The 20,446-nt window shown below is 41.1% G+C and overlaps 1 protein-coding gene across 3 annotated transcripts in view; it reads left to right on the top strand.

Moving 5' to 3' along the window:
- Positions 1 to 20,446, top strand: part of LOC117414553 (chromatin remodeling regulator CECR2-like) — a 69,648-nt gene that overhangs the window by 11,459 nt on the left and 37,743 nt on the right. For all 3 annotated transcript variants that reach the window (XM_059026839.1, XM_059026838.1, XM_059026837.1), the window contains exon 2: positions 15,535 to 15,629. In XM_059026839.1, the coding sequence (XP_058882822.1) occupies positions 15,535 to 15,629 (95 nt within the window). The remainder of the gene's footprint in view (positions 1 to 15,534; positions 15,630 to 20,446) is intronic.

Below are 20,446 nucleotides of genomic sequence, written 5' to 3'. Positions count from 1 at the left end.
TTATTATTGATCGCCATGGCTTTAAGAAATAAAACGTGTATGTATTTCCATCGCCTAGGTGCCCTATTTGTAGCCTTGTGTACTGTACTATATGTGTTATTACTAGCATGTGCCTTTTTCAGATGTATTTGATGGCTTTTGTGAATATATGTTTTTAGTTCTCCTTGCATACTATACATTGTTACACTGTATAATATGCACACGTTTTCAGTTGTATTTGAAAGCATTCGTAAAGTAAAAACAATTTTATCCTCTCTTTTTAGTGTCCTGTGCATTATTCGATTAGGACATTGCTGACTGCATCTCTACATGTAATGTAAAGTAGCTACAAAGTCTTTGTTCTATATTGTTGAGCTAAGAATGCTGCTACTGCAGTAAGGCTCATTTGTATCTTCACAATATCTCTTTATTATTTTTTTAAAAGCAACAGGTATCCCCATATCCCTCCGGGTGGTTTGTATGCATTATTGTAAGAAACACTTCCCTATGGATGATGTTGAAGCACACAGGCAGGTTTAGCAATGAGAGCGCTGTGCCTCTAAAGCCCAGAAACATGTGGAAACATGTTTTCTTCTAAAATTGTCGGGAAACATTTTCAAGCAGCAAAAATGGAGGAAAGCCTTGTTGCACTGAGTGGTACTGCACTTATGGTAGTAAAACTGTGTAAAAGAAGGGGAAAGCACAGGAACAGTCGTGTGGACAAAGGAGTGAATCCTGAATGGTTATCACAATTTTGTTGGTATGCAGGGCCTCCGAGATCATTCTGTAATTGTGTTTACCACCAGCTGAAGAAAGTACTAGTATTTATTTTATACAATACACTCTTTCTAACAATCTGCTGCAACAGTTTCATCAGGGCCCCCCTTCGGGGCGTTGGGCCCCGGGGAAATTTCCACGTCCTTCCCGCCCTCTCAGTGGGCCTGTTGGTATGGATGCAGACACTTTTGAGGAGCTGTAGAACCTGAAATGACACTGCAAAGCGCCAGCGTGCATATCAATACAATGGTTAATTGCAGCAGGATTCCAAACCATTTCATCTTCTGTAGAAGTCATCATCTTGCATAGTCACATGATCGATGACTCATGCTCACAGTCTCTCCTGATTGGCTAAAGGCAAAATGTTTCTCAAAGTAGAACGCTGGTCTACTCCGGAAAAACAAGTTTCCTTTTTTCTGTAAAAACATCCAGCATACACAAGGAAATATGTTTCCTCTCGTCTGCTGGGCTTAAGCTTTATTTCCTGGTCGCTGGGGATCAAAAGTAATTGGATTTGATGGCTAATGGGAGGCCTGTGTGAAATGGGTTCTGGTGACCTCCGGCCTCACAACAGGTTTCTACCAAGAACTGTCCAGAAAAAGAAATCGACAAGGTCTTCTGAGATCATGATGAAGAGAGAGAGCTGTGGAATTGGACTCAAACCAACACAACATTAGATGTCTTGAGTTTGATATTTACCAAGGGTTTTGTGTTGGCTACAGTAAACTAATGTTTGAGGCTTTGTTTCTGTGGAATACTGTCTCTTGGTGTGTGCTGCAGAATAAGGACAACATTTGTTTCATTTGCTTGTACACATACCCAATTAATATGTGGCAGTAAAACTCTGAAAAGCATTCTGTAAATGCTAGTTGAATTCATTTTATAAAACGTTATCACTACTAGCCATAGTACGTTTATGTCTGCAGACATTTAAATGCCTTGTCCAATCATGATATCCGAATGAATGACAGTAAAGGAGTGGAAAATGCCTTTTCGTACAGTGCAGTAGCACGTTTCAAAGCAACCACTGACCACCAGTTGCCCTTGAGGGAGAGAAGACGACAGCACATTTTTGCACCAACATGCAAACACAGTAGTCTAATAGCCTAAGAACTACACTAATGTACCTTTTAGGATCATGCACACAGCAGCTTTTTTCCACAATACCTGCATGTGTTTCTGCTAGAGGAAAGTGAACAATGTGACGTCTATAAAAGCACTGTCTGGCAGTCCCCGAGCGAGCCCTAGCTATTGCTACAGAAAACAGACATTTTAAACCCACATGCCTGAAGTAAGGGCTGTGTTCAGTTGTAGTGCTTCAGTAAAATATGTACTGAATACCTAGTGTACCAGACAGTGTAAGAGAAGTGCTATGGTAGAATATGCTTGAAACATACAAAATGTATGTTAATAATTTTAATTTCGAAACCTGAGCACCATCCGCCCCTCCCCGCTCCAGCTCGTGTTATCCAGAGGCAAACCTTTAATTTCTTCATTCGCCATCTCAACAGCAAAGCGTTGTATATCGTAAGCTGTATTGAAAGACATGTCTCGAAACTGTTGATGTATCATGGAGGCACAACCAGTCACCGAGGTCACTTGATAAGAGTCCTATTTTTAGTAGTAGTAAACTGTGGAGTAGTGGTTAGGGCTCTGTACTCTGGACCGGAGGCTCGTGGGTTCAATCCCTGGTGGGGGACACTGCTGTTGTACCCTTGAGTAAGGTACTTTACCTAAATTGTTCCAGTAAAAACCCAACTGTATAAATGGGGTAATTGTATGTAAAAATAATGTGATATCTTGTAACAATTATAAGTCGCCCTGGATAAGGGCGTCTGCTAAGAAATAACTAATAATAATAATAATAACCTGCTTGGAATGGTAACTTTGTTTTGGTTAAGTCCGCTGCAGCTTACTTAAGCTTACTGTTTGTATCACAAGCATCCTCATTTACGTATAAACGTGTATTTTTATTTTTTAATTATAAAAACATGAATACTGTTATATATAACATATTTTTAAACTACATGTGAATGTTTTATTCCATTTATATGGCTTACCTGTAATAGGATTTTCAATCAAATATAAACTAGTAGCTATGGTGACGTCGCCAGTAAATTATGCAAATGAGTACCATGGAAGGTTCGAACCTTCCTTCGGTAATGTGTTCCGAACCTTCGAAGATCAAAATGTACCCTTCTTTGCAGCTCTACTCTGAAGTGTATTGTACTTTGATTTCTGGTGGAGCAGAAAAAAGATTCAGTGAAACAGGGACTAGTGACATTTAATGTGGGGGTGAATGAAGGTGATATACCATATTAACATAGAAATAAGGAAAACGTATTTTAATTGCAACTCACTTTAAAATAATGAACGAAGCGAGGCAGGGTAACTCCTGTAAGAAAGTGGGAATATTTTCCTAATTCAGGTTGCCTGGGGTGAAAGACGCAAATCAAAGCTCTGGAAGCTTTGGTAAAGCTGAAACTTAAACATGTATTCAAATTCACACTTCTTTAGAAGCATGTGGATGTGAAAGTCCCCATAGCATTGCCCCAGCCTCTTCTGCACCACTGTCCTAGAAATGGTGCCTGAGAATTTACAGCACGGTAGTATTTCTTTTCACATGGGATTGGGTGAGCAGCTGTGTGTGTCTGGAGGGTTATGTGAAGGTAACAACTTTAAACTTACAATTAAATGTATATCCTGAAAGATGTTTTCTGAAAGGAAGAAATGCTTACATATTTTAAAAAATAATAGTAAAAAAACTGGCAAGACAAGAGCAGTTAAGTTTAGCAGTAAATGAAAGTGCTAACTATTTTCAGTTCAATCAAATACCTGTAATTTGCACCCTTTTAAAATTAAAATTCAATAACATTACAACTCTACAACTACTGCTAATTTAAAATTATCAATATATTTAACTAAACATTATGTATTGTGATACATGTGATGGTCCTGGTGTGCTGCTTGTATGATGCATAAGAAGAATGATCATTTAATGAAGGACTCTTGTGTTAAGAGCATGTGTTTAACACTAAAACTCGTTTTATTCTTCATTCAAGAACCACTATGTGAACTACAATGAGTTCTGCTGTGCTTTTGGTCTGGTATAGAGATACAAGAAATAAATATTTCTATTACGATACAATATAGAATGTAAAGAAAGCATCACGATTCATTGATACCCAATAAATCATTACAACTCTACTAAACGTTCAACTTGAATTAGGATAAACCATGGCTTGTAACTGAGTGATGTTATATGTGACGAACAGTTGTCAAAAGTTCACATGCATTTCGTGGGGCACTTTGGAACGTGTAGGATGTTGGATGATGTCACACATAAAATACAACTGAACTGATAATAACTGTATAAAATGCAGCAATTACAAAGTGACAGAGTGACATTTCAAAATAACGGAGTGGCCAAATCAGAAATCTGATGGTTTGTTTGCAGTGGGCCTGTCACGGAGGTGGCCTCTATCGTTGTACAATAGGCTATATGGTGTCCACTGATGGGTAGGCTTGTTAACAGTAAATTCCCCATTGGCCGTTGGCTTGGGAAAGACTGCATCTGTTGGCTGTGTTCATACTGGGTTTGTTTTGGAGGGTTTGGTCCGCACAAAACTATTGGTGTGCTCAGCAAGTTAGTAGCTGAGTAATGCACTTCTTCCTTAAAAGCTTCTTAGAATAACCACAAACAAAGCTGTTTGGGACAGTCCTACAGTAAGCACATTGTTTACTGTGTTTAATCCATGTGAAAGAATATTTGCTTAAAAGTGGAACCTGAAAAAAAAAGAAACTATGATAAGTGGATATCGGCAATGGCCACAAGCATGTTCCTCTTGTAGTTCTGCATGTCACATTGTGTTCCGCTCAGTGGTGCTACTGTAGCATTACAAGGTTGTATTCCAGACTCTTGCATTTATTTTATCCTTGGGAATCCTAGATTGGTTTAATGCACTTCTCTTAATAGTGAACCTGCAGGCAGACCGCTGTGCAGAATAGTTTGAAAGGTTTGCTGTTCCACTCCCCAAGACTCTGCAGAGCTGGTTGTGATTGCCACTTTGTAAAACATGAAGGGCTGTCATAATTGGTCCCTGAGCGTATAACCAAGAGAAATTTGGTTTCGTACAGTTTTAAATTGTGTAGTACAGTAGACCTTCCTTGTGATAAGATCCACAGTACTTCTGAAGAGCTTGAAAATGACAAGCCAAAACGTTTGTCATTGAATCTTAGTTTATTTTAGTATTTCTAAAGACCACCTCCCGTTAAAACCACTCTTTGTCGGTCCCTTTCAATTTTAACGGTCTGAAGACTATTCCACTGAATAAATTAGTGCTGTACTGTACGTTCCAAAATGGGTATTTAAATTCTCTATCCTGATTGGTCAAAACCGGTCACATGGGGGTGTTTATTGCAGCATATCATCATGAGTTGGCACTTCTTTTCAAAAAGGAACAAATCACTGATTAGATATCCATACGCCAGTAGAATTTAGAAAAAAAACTGCAGACATGTTGGAATTTATTGCAATAAACGTGACTGACGAGATTTATCTGGATGTTGGGAAACCGAAGTGTACATGAGATATTGAATGAGTCTGAATCAGACACCAATGATTAGTTATAGTGAAAAGGCAAAAGTAAGTATTCAAATCAATTCAAAACTCGCCATTCTGATCGCTTTGCTCCTTCTCCTTGAACTACAGAATTTCCCTATCCCATTCTGAAAATGAATATATTCTGATATCGCCACTTCCCGGGCGGTTGAAGCCTCGGCTTCACCTCGTGACTTGCAACGCACCCGGGGCATGGTGATGTTAGAGTATATCACACACCCTGTCATGCCTTATTGCTTACCTATGTACGCGCTTAGCTATGTGCAATATTATCTGAAGTGCTAAACTATAATGCTTTTGTAGTGAGAAAGTGGAGGCTGGTGTGAAGTACAGGATGTCATAGATTTGATGAAACTTGCTTAGGACATTTTTCAATGCAATTTAATGTACATCAAAATCTGCAGTCATGCAGGCTGTCTGTCGGTCCATCAGTCTGTACGTCAAACTTATATTTATCTAGAGAAACCATGCATTCAATTTTGATGACACTTGGTCGGGACTAAGATCTGTCCAACCCTTTTGGCTAAAATAACCATACAAGGGAGCTCTTAGAGCCAAGGTGAAAAAAAAGGGTTAGTTTACTAAAAAGCTGGCTAAATATAGGACTACACTAAAACTCGCCTTCCGTAGTTTTCTGCTAAGTAAATAGGAATGTTTTAAAACACAGCATTTGAATGCTGACTGCACTTGCTTCTACCCAAGATTACAGGTTCAAATGGAAGACTTCAATAGAGCGATATTGTGTCGCTCAATGAGAAATGTGTTGGGAAAACCTGATCAGCACAAACAAGACACTCGTATTTTCAGAGCAATTCCCTTTAGGAAGTCTTTGTCGGTAGGTATTAAATAAGTCGAAACACACCTATTGATTTTAATGTATCAATTTCAAAACAAGAAAATCTGCCTGTCACTCATGTTTACAATTACAATTACAATTGCTACTGCTGTGGAAACTGGGATATGTATTTCTTTGTGGAGTTTAATGAGAACACCTTGTCCAGGACTACAATCCCACAATTCACTGCAGAGATCACATATTTCTAAGGAAATTGGGGGGGAGAGTTCATGTCAAATAAATGAAAGAATAAGACCAATAATCACTTATAAAATATACATTAGTTTTCATTTTCATTAGATTGATCACAACAGGTTTTAATTAAATATCACTGCCAGAGAGTTATTGATTTGATACTCAATAATTGTTCAAACAAGGGAAACCGAGGGGCCTCATTTGTTTTGTGTTGAGTAATGAACATGTTTTATTCCATTTAATTAATACTTAACAACTTCACATTTCTTAAAGGCAATTACTCTGGGGGGGGGGGGGGAAGGAGTTTCAGTACACCCCTAGCGCAAACTATTGAGAGCATTCGAGTTTGGGGTTATGAAAGCATTAGTCTGTCTTACTTGTTTACAAACAGTATATATAGGTCATGTTACTGATGACTCTAATTGTGTTTTCACAGCTGTGTCAAGGGATGGGTGTCAGAGACAGGCTTGTTCTATAGAACTGGAACGTTACTGCATTCACTGCTGGCTGTGGTCATCACGTACTGCAGAGGGGGTTACAAAGGCAGTGGAGGAAGAAATCAATCCCTTTTGTATCATTAGGATGTGAATCAGGGGACTTAATTACTGCTCTTTCTGAACTCCCTCTTACCTGTCTCTGCGCTCTCTCCCCTCCCCCTTCTATTCCATCACATCTTATTCTGGGTTTCCCAAAGACTCGCTTGCAGTAAATTTGTGTGTATGTATTCCTGTCACTATGAGAGAGGACCGAATCACTACTGCACCAGAAAACACATTTTTCATAAAATAAACCCCTTGGTCACTGTGTGTGTTTGTAATTGTAACATGTTAGGTTTTCTATCTGCTATGTTTTTTTATAATTAGGGCTTCTGTTTTTCAATGTTTATTTATTTCATTTTTTGCTGTTTGTTTGTAGCTATTTTGAGTTTTATGTAAATACTCTGAAATCCCGTTTTTTTTTTTTCAAATCTTTCGCTATTCATATACTGTATGAGATTATATTGTTTCTGATTACTTTGCAAAATTCTTGGGCGTTTTTTTCTTTCTGGCACTAATGTACAGTAACTCGACAGTACTTGCACACTTAGGTTGTCCCTTCTTTCCTTTGCTGTCTTCCACAACGAAACTCTTATGATCACGGGCATGTTCCAGTTTTTGTGTGTCTAGGCATTTTTTTTACATTTTGCCACAATTTTCAATTCGGTTTAAAATCCCACAAGCTTATACTGTAAATCCTTCCTGTCAAGCTTCCTGAGCAAGAGCAATCCTCTGTTTTCTAATTGTAATCTCGTTTGAAATCTCAAGCATGTGCAATCCTCCCTGTTAGCAGAGTCTCCAATAGAAATGTAGGAATTTGCTGCCACTCAGTACTTGGGATGGGTTTAAAGCATTCAGCAATAATTGGACTTAAGGGGATAGTAAAACAAAACCACTTCTAAAATCATTATCCAAGCCCTTTTGTAAATTTTTTTTTTTTTGAAGTGTCTATTTTTACAGAGCCACCCTTTTTTTCTCTACAGAAAAGTTGACGGTCTTTAGAACTACTGGATTTACTAATCTAATTTACTGATAAAATTCTCTACTTTTTTTATTTTTTATAGCAGCTTCAGAAAAATATCCGGGAAATGGAAACCAGGAAAATCTGTCAGGAATAATGTAGGGAAAATCTTTAAACTAGTAGGATGAGATTAAACGGTTCTCTTCCCAAGTCTTCTGCTTCAAGGTTTATTTTATAGCTACAGTGCCTTGCGAAAGTATTCGGCCCCCTTGAACTTTGCGACCTTTTGCCACATTTCAGGCTTCAAACATAAAGATATGAAACTGTAATTTTTTGTGAAGAATCAACACCAAGTGGGACAAAATCATGAAGTGGAATGAAATTTATTGGATATTTCAAACTTTTTTAACAAATAAAAAACGGAAAAATTGGGCGTGCAAAATTATTCAGCCCCCTTAAGTTAATACTTTGTAGCGCCACCTTTTGCTGCGATTACAGCTGTAAGTCGCTTGGGGTATGTCTCTATCAGTTTTGCACATCGAGAGACTGAAATTTTTGCCCATTCCTCCTTGCAAAACAGCTCGAGCTCAGTGAGGTTGGATGGAGAGCATTTGTGAACAGCAGTTTTCAGTTCTTTCCACAGATTCTCGATTGGATTCAGGTCTGGACTTTGACTTGGCCATTCTAACACCTGGATATGTTTATTTGTGAACCATTCCATTGTAGATTTTGCTTTATGTTTTGGATCATTGTCTTGTTGGAAGACAAATCTCCGTCCCAGTCTCAGGTCTTTTGCAGACTCCATCAGGTTTTCTTCCAGAATGGTCCTGTATTTGGCTCCATCCATCTTCCCATCAATTTTAACCATCTTCCCTGTCCCTGCTGAAGAAAAGCAGGCCCAAACCATGATGCTGACACCACCATGTTTGACAGTGGGGATGGTGTGTTCAGGGTGATGAGCTGTGTTGCTTTTATGCCAAACATAACGTTGTGCATTGTTGCCAAAAAGTTCGATTTTAGTTTCATCTGACCAGAGCACCTTCAACCACATGTTTGGTGTGTCTCCCAGGTGGCTTGTGGCAAACTGTAAACGACACTTTTTATGGATATCTTTAAGAAATGGCTTTCTTCTTGCCACTCTTCCATAAAGGCCAGATTTGTCCAGTATACGACTGATTGTTGTCCTATGGACAGAATCTCCCACCTCAGCTGTAGATCTCTGCAGTTCATCCAGAGTGATCATGGGCCTCTTGACTGCATCTCTGATCAGTCTTCTCCTTGTATGAGCTGAAAGTTTAGAGGGACGGCCAGGTCTTGGTAGATTTGCAGTGGTCTGATACTCCTTCCATTTCAATATTATCGCTTGCACAGTGCTCCTTGGGATGTTTAAAGCTTGGGAAATCTTTTTGTATCCAAATCCGGCTTTAAACTTCTCCACAACAGTATCTCGGACCTGCCTGGTGTGTTCCTTGTTCTTCATGATGCTCTCTGCGCTTTAAACGGACCTCTGAGACTATCACAGTGCAGGTGCATTTATACGGAGACTTGATTACACACAGGTGGATTCTATTTATCATCATTAGTCATTTAGGTCAACATTGGATCATTCAGAGATCCTCACTGAACTTCTGGAGAGAGTTTGCTGCACTGATTGTAAAGGGGCTGAATAATTTTGCACGCCCAATTTTTCAGTTTTTTATTTGTTAAAAAAGTTTGAAATATCCAATAAATTTCGTTCCACTTCATGATTGTGTCCCACTTGTTGTTGATTCTTCACAAAAAATTACAGTTTCATATCTTTATGTTTGAAGCCTGAAATGTGGCAAAAGGTCGCAAAGTTCAAGGGGGCCGAATACTTTCGCAAGGCACTGTAACTATTAACTTCCGCTTCAAAGATGGAATTTTTTTTATATCGTGGTGTAGTCATCCCCCCTTCCCATCTGTGGTTTCAGTTTTTGATGTTTGATCAAAGTGCACTGCGGCTTTAGTTGTGGCCTCTGAGTCTCTGCTCACAGTGTTGTTGGAGTGGGAGTGGAGGTAGCGTGTATGTTATACAGTATCGATGGCCTTTTGTAAGTCCATAGGCTGCCCTGTAACACTACCCTATCACTCCCCCTTTAACTTGAGGTTACCAGGGTTCATAATGCTCCATCCGTGACCAGCAGCGCTAGAATTTCAGCTATTGTGATCCAAGTCACGGGTGTCGGCCTCTGGTAAGAGAGGAGACGCCCAGAAACTAACTGGGACAGTGTATCTAGGATAATATTTTTCCTCTGTTTTCAGGTATCGCATCCTGATGACTTTTTGTGTAAAACTCAAGTTTAAAGCACCCCTGGTTACACTGGATGTAACCTGCCCCCTGCAGCCCTCTGCTCCCAGTGGATATAATACACATCATTAAGAAATAACACATCCTGTACTGTGGGCTGTGTGCTACTTCATACATCCACTGGGAGGTGGGGCAGGTTAATGGTGGGGTACGAGATGTTTAGACATGCTTATGAGATTTTGCCTATAAGTGAGTCTGGCTGATTTACTGTGGAAATGTGGTTACAAAAGAGATAAATGTGAATAAATAAATATCATTTGGGTCCTCATGCAACAAATAAGGACCGTTCTGCGCTGATCATGTCAGTCTGTCTGTTACACTTTACATGGGGAACATGATAACTGCCTTGAATTTTGCATCATTTATCACACTTATCATACACTCCAAGCCTCCCCCATAGACGTTTTGAATTTCATTTGGCTCTAATCTGATTTTAACATTCGATTTGTATATGAATATTTGTAACCTTTCCTGTACTCTGCGATTTCTGAAGACCCTTTTTGTGCATGCACTGTTTTTTTTAAAAATATTATTCTAATAGCATCATGTTTTCAAGGGGAAAAACTTAATGTCTTTATGTTATGTCTGTAGCAGGACACTTAAGATTCCTAAAAACCTGAATCATCAGACTGCAGCTAGTTTACGCTTGGATAAAGGTGTCTGCCAAATAATAAAAATACCTTTCTAATATATTGTTCTGTGAATCTATATGTTGATTTTTGCACTTGATAAGATAGATACTATAAAATTGTTACTGACCTGAATAAAATCAACATTTCCCTGCTTGTTGCACGAAGTGTTGAAGTTTAGTATTGAACTGGGGATGTTTCTGAGTGGCATTCAAGTTCTGAGGAAGTGCCTATTTTCTTATCTTTTTTTAAACTGCAGCAAATCAGACTTGACTTGTGGATGACAGACCCTGAAGCAGGTGATCATATTTGTATTCCTCCCCTCGTTTTGAAACAGTAATCCATGAAATCCACACGTATGCTCATATTGCATGAGGCAGATATGCAAACCTGGCCGTATCTACATGGTTTGTCTTGTACTGTGTATACCCACAACAATTTATTCAATTTATTTACACTGCTGAAGGCTCGAACCTTGATTCATAATTGTGTTCCAAACCACCAAAAGTCAAAATGTACCCTTTGGTACAAATGTATTATATTGTGGTCCAGTATTGCTACACTGATGAAGGCATTACCTGAATCTATTGTCTATTTGATTTCAGTGAGCTTGATTTTTTTTTAGCAGTGGTGCAGCTTCAACTTATTTAGGACCTACTTGGAGTTAAGACCTGGACTGGACCATAGCCAGAATTGTGCAACAAGGAGAGCCTACCTGGTGATTTTAAGGGGTTAAGCAGCGTGTTTTGAGTCTGGAGGGAGAAGCTCATGCGGTTGCAGTGAAGGAGTTAAATGGAATGGCATTACGAAGTCTGTGGGCAGATGGATTGTGGAGGGCTGATTTGCATGTCCTTGCCTCTGTCTCTGCTCTCGAGAGGGGGATTCTGGGAAAACGGTGGCATCTGTCTCCAGGGCAAGGGGCCTAGTCTCGAGCTGGGGCAGGGGGATCGGTGTTTTGGGAGGGGGTCTGGATTTAAGGACTGCCTCAGCTGACAACCCCAGTCCCAGTAGACGCTGGCTGCTGTGGCTTCTCTGCAGCAGGCCAGAGCCTATTCACAGCACAAGAGTTTACTTTCTGAATTATTAATGCTCCATAAAACCTCAATACAGACCCAACAATATGAAGCAGGGGAGGGTTCAAAGTTGCTGCCATCTGAATGGTAGAACACTGGGTGAACTTGAACCTTGTCTTGGAGCGCTCTCTTTAGGAGGGGTGAACCCCTCTGTAGTCTTTTAAAATGTTCACACATGAGTTGACTTGGAGACAGAAGTCTGCTGCAGTGTGACTCTGTAAGCGGTGGGCTTGTTCTCTGCTTGGAGAGACTTTCCTACAGCAGCAGTTCATTTTGTCTTTGTGCAGTATTCTAAAGTTCTACTGTGGAAGCAAAGATTTTAAAGCCTTTTTAATTAATCATAAACCGTTCAGCTAAAAAATATCACTTGTGTAATGATGAACCAAACACTGGTGACCGAGTGTGTTCCAAATAGACTAGTTTTAATATGCAGCTAAAATCAAATGCAGTTTTGTTTGGTACTGTAATGTACAAAAAAAGTAAACTGTACTTAAGTGAATAATTGTGCACTATTACAAAATGAATTTACTATTTCGAGTTTTAGGAAAGGTAGTATACTCCATTTTTTTTTGTTTTTTTAATTGTGTTTTTTGTATGCAGTTGACTAGTGACATGTTCTCTTCCAAACGACCCTGGCACCTGAAACAGTATTGCTCCCCAGGCTGGGAGATCAGTGTATCTACATTAGTGCTGATGTGGGGTTGTTTCTGAATGTCATGCTTACTAGGGTTTTATAATGCTTACATGTGAGCCAAGTGTTAAATGTTTGTAGAGCTTTTAATCGTTGTCAAAAATATGCAGGCCAGAAAAAAGGTGTTGGGCCTTTGTGTACAGTGGAAGCCATTTTCAGTATTTCTTCAGTCTTTTCCATATGATTAAAAGCCATGCATAGTTCTAAACCGTTCATGTTGCAGTAATGTATTAAGTGATGCTTTTTCTAATGGCTTTTCTGGTTACAGACATTCCCAATCGGTTTAAACAAGTTTAATCCTAAAGTTTAAATGTTAATGAAATGGAAACTATTGCAACACCCCTTAAACACTGATGTCCCCTCTATTGTACATTTATACAGTGTGAACTTCAAATGTCTGTGCTACAGTAACATTATGAGCCATTTCTCAGCAACCACAGAGGAGTAGCCTTCTCATGATCACCACCTTCATCTAGTTTGCATGGCCATTGAAACGCACCCCTGTTGCTGTGCTCTGGCTTCGAGAATGGGAGGGTACAGCCCTGACAGGATTGTAATCGGCAGGAAGGAAACCCAGAGCTTTTAAAAGCAGACAGAATGTGTACAGTAGCTGTTTCCAACTCCCTCTGGTGCGCAAGGTTTGCTGAACTGAAAAATTAGATTCTGCTCTCCAAAGGCTCAGACTTGTAGCGTTTCGCATGGCACAGTACAATAAGGGATTAGCTGATGTGTGAAGTGGACTAGCTGAATGGAAAAAGATAGGAGGGAGAATATTATTTTTTTTTTTTTTGTTGTTGTTGTTTGCTCATTTTAGTAAAAGAAGCCACCTTTTTATCAATGTCACAGGACTCATCCTTTTACAGTGACTTGTTTTTTCTGTAAGGCAAACGCAGTCAGAATGCTAAGTGACAGAATTACCTATATTGTACTTTAGTATAATTTACACTTAATATAAACTATACTGTATTTAAAGATTGATTTTGCATTGTAACCTTGTATTGCCTTGGGTAAGGCGCCTGCCAAATAAATATATAAATGGTGGACATGATTGATTTATTTATTTAAATATTTGTTACTACAGAAGACTGTATGTGAAGAGCGTGTTTTAAAAGCCTGTGCAACCAGGAGAAATGAATTGATTTACCGGCAACTGTACAGTAACTGTTTTGCAAGAAAGTCGCAAGAATAATCAAGTTAATTAACATAATTCGAGCTCCATTACAGTAGCTACATGTTTCTTTTCAAGCTTGAATTTTCAGTTGGCAAATTGACCTTTTCCTGCATTTAAGGAGAGATACTGAATGCCTTCTGCCTTCAAATCTGTTTTCATTATTTGTATAGTATAAAACTAATTAAACGCATTAATTACACAATTGATCTGAAATACCATTCCCCTTATAGTTTGCCTGTGGGGACAGAATTATTTAGTTTTACTGTTCTATAACAGTAACAAGCTGAAGTGATGACACAGGCTAGTTGCCCCCCTTGTAGACAGACAGACGTTCTGACAGATCTGAACGTTTTAATTCGGACCTCCATTTTACCACAGATGTTGACTTTTGTTTTTCCTGCAGTTGGACATCCCTCAAGCCGTCTGTAAGCATATTTTGCATTTTTTGCAACAGCCGTCCAGTGCCGTAGCTGGAAGGGAATTACAGGGATTTGCATGGCAAAACACAATCATGTTTCTGTGCAGGAGGTCATGTCTCTATTCAGATGAGTAATCGCGAGTCCGCGTCCAGTAACCATGCCAGTATTTAGAGCGTGGGACCTATCTGATGTGAGTTTACTGTGTATCTGGATAATAACTGCATTGCAACTTTGAATGCAATGCTGCCCCATTGTCCCAGTAAAATCTAGGCTAATTGTAGTGCGCCATGTGTGGTACTGGTTAAAGAACAATTATTAAAAGAACAGAAGAAAACAAATCCTAAATGTGTCGCTGTTGGAGAACATTGCAGTTCTTATCAATGAAACACTGTAATGCCTGAAAATGATGTTGCTGAGGGAAGCCTGTACGTGATTGTTGCCAATAACAGCAACTAACGGCACCTTTATCTTTTGAGGAGGAAGAAGAACTTTTTTTCTGGATGATAAAGACCCAACACTTCCAGATATATTACAGTAGCTTCATACCCTACACAACAGGACTATTACATGACTAATGTAAACAGGACTGCAGACATACAGTACAGTCGAAAGCCTTGTATCTCGGACACCTTGTATTTGGAGAGTTATGTAAACATGCTTAATGTGATGGTGACCAACTCTGGCTGCCGTATCAAGGTGACCTTTTTGTTTTTGCTGGCCAGCAGTACACTGAGTTCTTGTCTGCATTGTTGCATGTGCGGTCCAGTTTCTATGAAACCATTTCACTTCACCTCAGTGATGCTGATCTTTTTCACGCATCCATTTATTAAACTCCTTCACTAATTCATTGTTTATCTATTGCCTCAGCATGTTAAACTATTCCACAGTCTTCGGAATCCACCAGCAGGTACAGAGCCTTATTTGGGAACCACACGCCTGAATTTGATTAAACTTTGCATGGGAGTGTGGTTCAAACATTGCTTAGGGACCCCACTGCATTATAATTATTTAATTCCAATTTTGACTCGATCACTACTGTTTTTTTTTTTTTTTTGTCGTTTTGTTGTACAACAGAGAGAATATCCACGTTTTTGTTTATGTGGCGCATCATACAGTAGAGGTTCAGGCGGGTACTGTATGGACCGCGGAGACCTGGCTTTGTCCAGCAGGTGAAAACCACACAGAAGTGTGTGTGGAATCAATAGGCTACTGCAGTTCAGATGAAAAAGCATTTTCTTTCTTTTAAATCAATAAGTAAAGATGCATTGAGAATTGTTTGGAGATGCATTTAAATGAATATTTTCTCTCTCTCCATTAGGAACTTGAAGATGCTCTTCACAACCAGGACATTGACTTTCTGTTTGATCTCATCTCTTGTCTTCTTCAGGGCTGCTATCAGCGCACAGATATCACGTGAGTAACACATTTGCAGAGCGCTGTCCCTTCTGTTGTATGTCCAGTTTTCCTCCACCAAATACATGCAAAGGGAATGCTCAATTTAGCCCTGGGCTATATTCGAGCTCAATTGGACTGTCATTGTAACTACTTGAGCATGTAATGTAATGTAATGATATAATCTGTGATCCTTTGTGTGTATGTTGCAAACAAGTGGAGGGTTAAGGTTAGTCCCCCCCCTGTGAGTGGTAGGCTCAGCTCGGATGAGGCCCAGCCCTGAACAGCAGGGACTGTAGTTCAGGTCAGGATGAATGAGGTGCATGGGGGAGCTGTGTGTGGAAAGTCACAGGGTTCCTGCCTACACACTGCCTGCTAGCAGTCAGCACTGCTGCCCTGTTCCTCTCATGAGAACCACTCCATGTGCTTCATGAGTCGAATACAGCGCTTTGCAAAATGAATGGCAGATGACAGTTGTTGGTGTGTTTTTTTGTTTTTTTTTTGCAATAATTTTAATGTTTAGATTGTCAATGTATTATCCCCCCCCAGACTGGAAGTGGTCACTTTGCCCTCCCTTGATGATCTGCAAATCATGCTAAGAAATGAATTGGATTTCTAAACCCTTGAACATTTTTAGCCAGAGTTTTAATCTAAAATCTATTGACTCAATGCAATATGGTGATTTTTGAAAATTGGATAAGAATCAAAACTTAATCTACAATACTGATTTAGAATACTGATCAATCAAGCTCTGAGTTGAGCATTGGAAAATGGCAGGTGTGCATCATGCGACCCGGTCTCATTTTGGTGCATGTGTTTTTAAACTATCTCTGCTTTTTTTTTGTTCCCCACTGTGAATTGCATTTAAAGAACCTCTTGGCTTGATTTATTAATGGCTCTTGTTGTTGCTGGTGGCTCAGTAATTAACTCGTCTCCCTTTTGACTTCAAGGTCACAGGTTAAAATCCTGCTGTGTGTGTTGGGGGTTCATTTACCTGCCAGGGTACATGCTAACAGTTTCAGCAAGCACGTCAAATCCTGTGGTTCAACAGTCTTTTATTCCGTTTGTATGCACTCCTGTAAGGTGTGATGCGGTATTCATTGGTCATAAATACTGTATCTCTGTGTATTCTATTGTATCTATTTCAATATGTTTATCAAATATATCCGTAGGCTGTGTGTCTCCTGAGTGCCTCAACAGTTAACAAGACATAAATGGCTAATAAACCAAAATAAAAATGGCTGCTTACTTCACTCATTATTGACCGGAAGCTGTAAGTGTCCAAACATAATGCTTCTCTTCCCTTTGAATCATCCTCTGTATTAATCTCTGACAGGTTTGCCAGTATAACGAACCCCTATAACGACACTGCTGTTGAGTAGCTTTTTCTCAAACCAGGCCACTGTGCCTCACGCTAACGGGTGTTCCCATCTAGTGTATGGGAGAGTGTGGAAACACTGCTGCTGTAATCCTGCTAAAACAGATACCGAATAGGTGGCCCAAACTGCGGTTCACTTGTATTAACAGACAGACAAAGACTTCTCTTATGGAGCCATTTGTCAAAGTGGCTCATCAATGGACAATCGGTTAAGTAGGCCTGTTTGTTTAAAACTGTTGTATGCCACCACATATCCCGAAGAAAATGTGAAGTTTCATATTGAGTTTGAGTCGTGCTTTATTCTTAAGGGTGACGTCCCCTACTTGAGAAATCAGACCTGCACAGCCTCTTGGAATTCCCTTTTTAAGTACAAATTCGGTTAAAATCTAAAATCAGTTGTTCAAGTAGCTCGGCAGAATTCACTCATCACTATTTCCGCCTGTTTTTCACTGTTTTCATTTATGTATGTGTAACTACTGGGTAGTCTGTGCTGCATGCATCTAACATATCAAATGAAAGGCCACAAAATGTGCTTTTCATATTATGTAAGTTGCAACAGGATCAGGCATACTATATGTGGTACTATATGAGATGAGAATATATGTTTAAAAAAAAAAAAAAAAACACTTTTTCCAAAAAAATCATGTTTAGTCACTGCTGTATTTTAAAATCCTAGATGGCTAAAAAAAATCACTGCACCATTGAACTTCAATATGAAATCAACATAGGGGGAAAAATGAAGCAAATTGTGTGAAAAACAACTGTTTTATTAGCACTTTTACCAACTGAGCATAATCACAACTTTTTTTTTTTTAGAACAAAACAGAAAATGGAACACCTGAAGATAACTATTTACAATTTTACATGCTCAGGCCATGTCCCATTACTTGCTGTGCCATGTGGATAAAACTCTCGTTTCTCTCTCGCGCGCGCTCTCTCTCATGCGCTCTCTTTCTCTTTCTCTCTCTCGCGCTCTCTCTCTCTCGTGCTCTCTCTCTCTCTCTCTCTCGCTCTCTTTCTTTGTCTCTCGCTCTCTCTGCGATTATTGCTGAGATTCTAAGCTTTCCAACGATACCGCCCCTTTCTGTCTAGCTGCTAAAATGATGAAGGAATCAACACAAAACGAAACCTATACAGTGAACCCTTTCACATGATGAGTGGCTTACCTTCACGTGATCATAGCCCCGGCTAGGAGTACTGCTTACAAACACTGAATATGTCATTGGAAAGCATCAGGTCTATACTTTTAAACAAGCCCTGAACCACGTAGGTGGCTTTTACATTGCCTGAGTAATATGCACGTAAAGTTGGCGCACCGAAACAAATGGGGCTGAGTTTATAAACATAAAAACACCTGGCAAATACAGCAGATCTGTTTTTGAAGCCGGGGACTAAATAGAAGTTTAAGATTAGAGTTTGATTCTGTATTCTGTTGCCTGTAAAGCACCAAGCATTTGTGCTGGTTATATCGACACTCGTAGGCTTGTAGCCTCGGCTAGTTCATCTCTACTTCTGTGTGTGGTGGTGGTGTGTTTTTTTTTTTTATATTCTCTCTCAAATCTTTTCTATCCTATAACCTATTGTAATGAAACTAGGTTAAGGAATTTTTTAGCTCCGGTTATGCGAGTATCATAAAGTGGGGGGTGTATGGAGGTCTGTTTGTGTTGCACATTTTCTTAATTTAACATGGCTTGTATGGTGATGGTGGTCTAGTGTTTTGATTTGTCTATTTTACAGCCAGTGTGGAGGATGTTTGCTACTAAGATACTTGTATTAAGGACACAATGTTTGAAACGTTTAGTAAATTAAGCCCTGAGGCTTGTGTCTCATAAGTTGTTGAAATATTTCAACCCCAATAAAATCCTGAAAAACTTGTGTGGTTCATCGGATGGCCTCTGACAGTAGTCTAGTGTGCCCTGTTTTGAAATCTGCCTCCCTAATGAGCTACAGGAACTACTCTTGTGGCTGTCATGAGAGGCTCCCCCGGGGGAAGCCTCTCATGACTGCAAGGAAAGGGTTGACTTACATCACAGCAAAACGTGTCGTCCTCTTCTGGGTCTTCACTGAAATAAACGATCCCCTTTCTGCACTTGGACAGGCGGTAGCAGGATGTGGTCCTTTATTGGGTTAGACAGCTCTGGGCACCCGGGGGCTGCCCTGATCCTCCATTGTTCAAAGAAGTTCTCTTTTCATCTTTAAAGAATGAAGCGCTCAGAGGAGGAGGAGCAGGGCTGCTGGTTTGCAGCTGCGCTGGAGTGCTCAGTGGAGGAGGAGGAGGAGCAGGGCTGCTGGTTTGCAGCTGCACTGGAGTGCTCAGTGGAGGAGGAGGAGGAGGAGCAGGGCTGCTGGTTTGCAGCTGCGCTAGAGTGCTCGGAGGAGGAGGAGGAGGAGCAGGGCTGCTGGTTTGCAGCTGCGCTGGAGTGCTCAGTGGAGGAGGAGCAGGGCTGCTGGTTTGCAGCTGCGCTGGAGTGCTCAGTGGAGGAGGAGCAGGGCTGCTGGTTTGCAGCTGCGCTGGAGTGCTCAGAGGAGGAGGAGGAGCAGGGCTGCTGGTTTGCAGCTGCGCTGGAGTGCTCAGTGGAGGAGGAGGAGGAGGAGGAGCAGGGCTGCTGGTTTGCAGCTGCGCTAGAGTGCTCGGAGGAGGAGGAGGAGGAGGAGGAGGAGGAGGAGGAGCAGGGCTGCTGGTTTGCAGCTGCGCTAGAGTGCTCGGAGGAGGAGGAGGAGGAGGAGCAGGGCTGCTGGTTTGCAGCTGCGCTGGAGTGCTCAGTGGAGGAGGAGCAGGGCTGCTGGTTTGCAGCTGCGCTGGAGTGCTCAGTGGAGGAGGAGCAGGGCTGCTGGTTTGCAGCTGCGCTGGAGTGCTCAGTGGAGGAGGAGGAGGAGCAGGGCTGCTGGTTTGCAGCTGCGCTGAAGTGCTCAGTGGAGGAGGAGCAGGGCTGCTGGTTTGCAGCTGCGCTGGAGTGCTCAGAGGAGGAGGAGGAGCAGGGCTGCTGGTTTGCAGCTGCGCTGGAGTGCTCAGAGGAGGAGGAGCAGGGCTGCTGGTTTGCAGCTGCGCTGGAGTGCTCAGAGGAGGAGGAGGAGCAGGGCTGCTGGTTTGCAGCTGCGCTAGAGTGCTCGGAGGAGGAGGAGGAGGAGGAGGAGGAGCAGGGCTGCTGGTTTGCAGCTGCGCTGGAGTGCTCAGAGGAGGAGGAGGAGCAGGGCTGCTGGTTTGCAGCTGCGCTGGAGTGCTCAGTGGAGGAGGAGGAGGAGGAGGAGCAGGGCTGCTGGTTTGCAGCTGTGCTGGAGTGCTCGGAGGAGGAGGAGCAGGGCTGCTGGTTTGCAGCTGTGCTGGAGTGCTCGGAGAAGGAGGAGCAGGGCTGCTCGTTTGCAGCTGCGCTGGAGTGCTCAGTGCTCTTTCGACATGATGACCCTTTTGTGATGTGTGTTAACCCTTTCCTGTGGGCAAGAGTCACGCCCAAGAAGAAGG

Source organism: Acipenser ruthenus, chromosome 7 (genome assembly GCF_902713425.1).
Source record: "Acipenser ruthenus chromosome 7, fAciRut3.2 maternal haplotype, whole genome shotgun sequence".
NCBI lineage: Eukaryota > Metazoa > Chordata > Actinopteri > Acipenseriformes > Acipenseridae > Acipenser > Acipenser ruthenus.
This window is presented reverse-complemented; position numbering and strand designations above follow the sequence as displayed.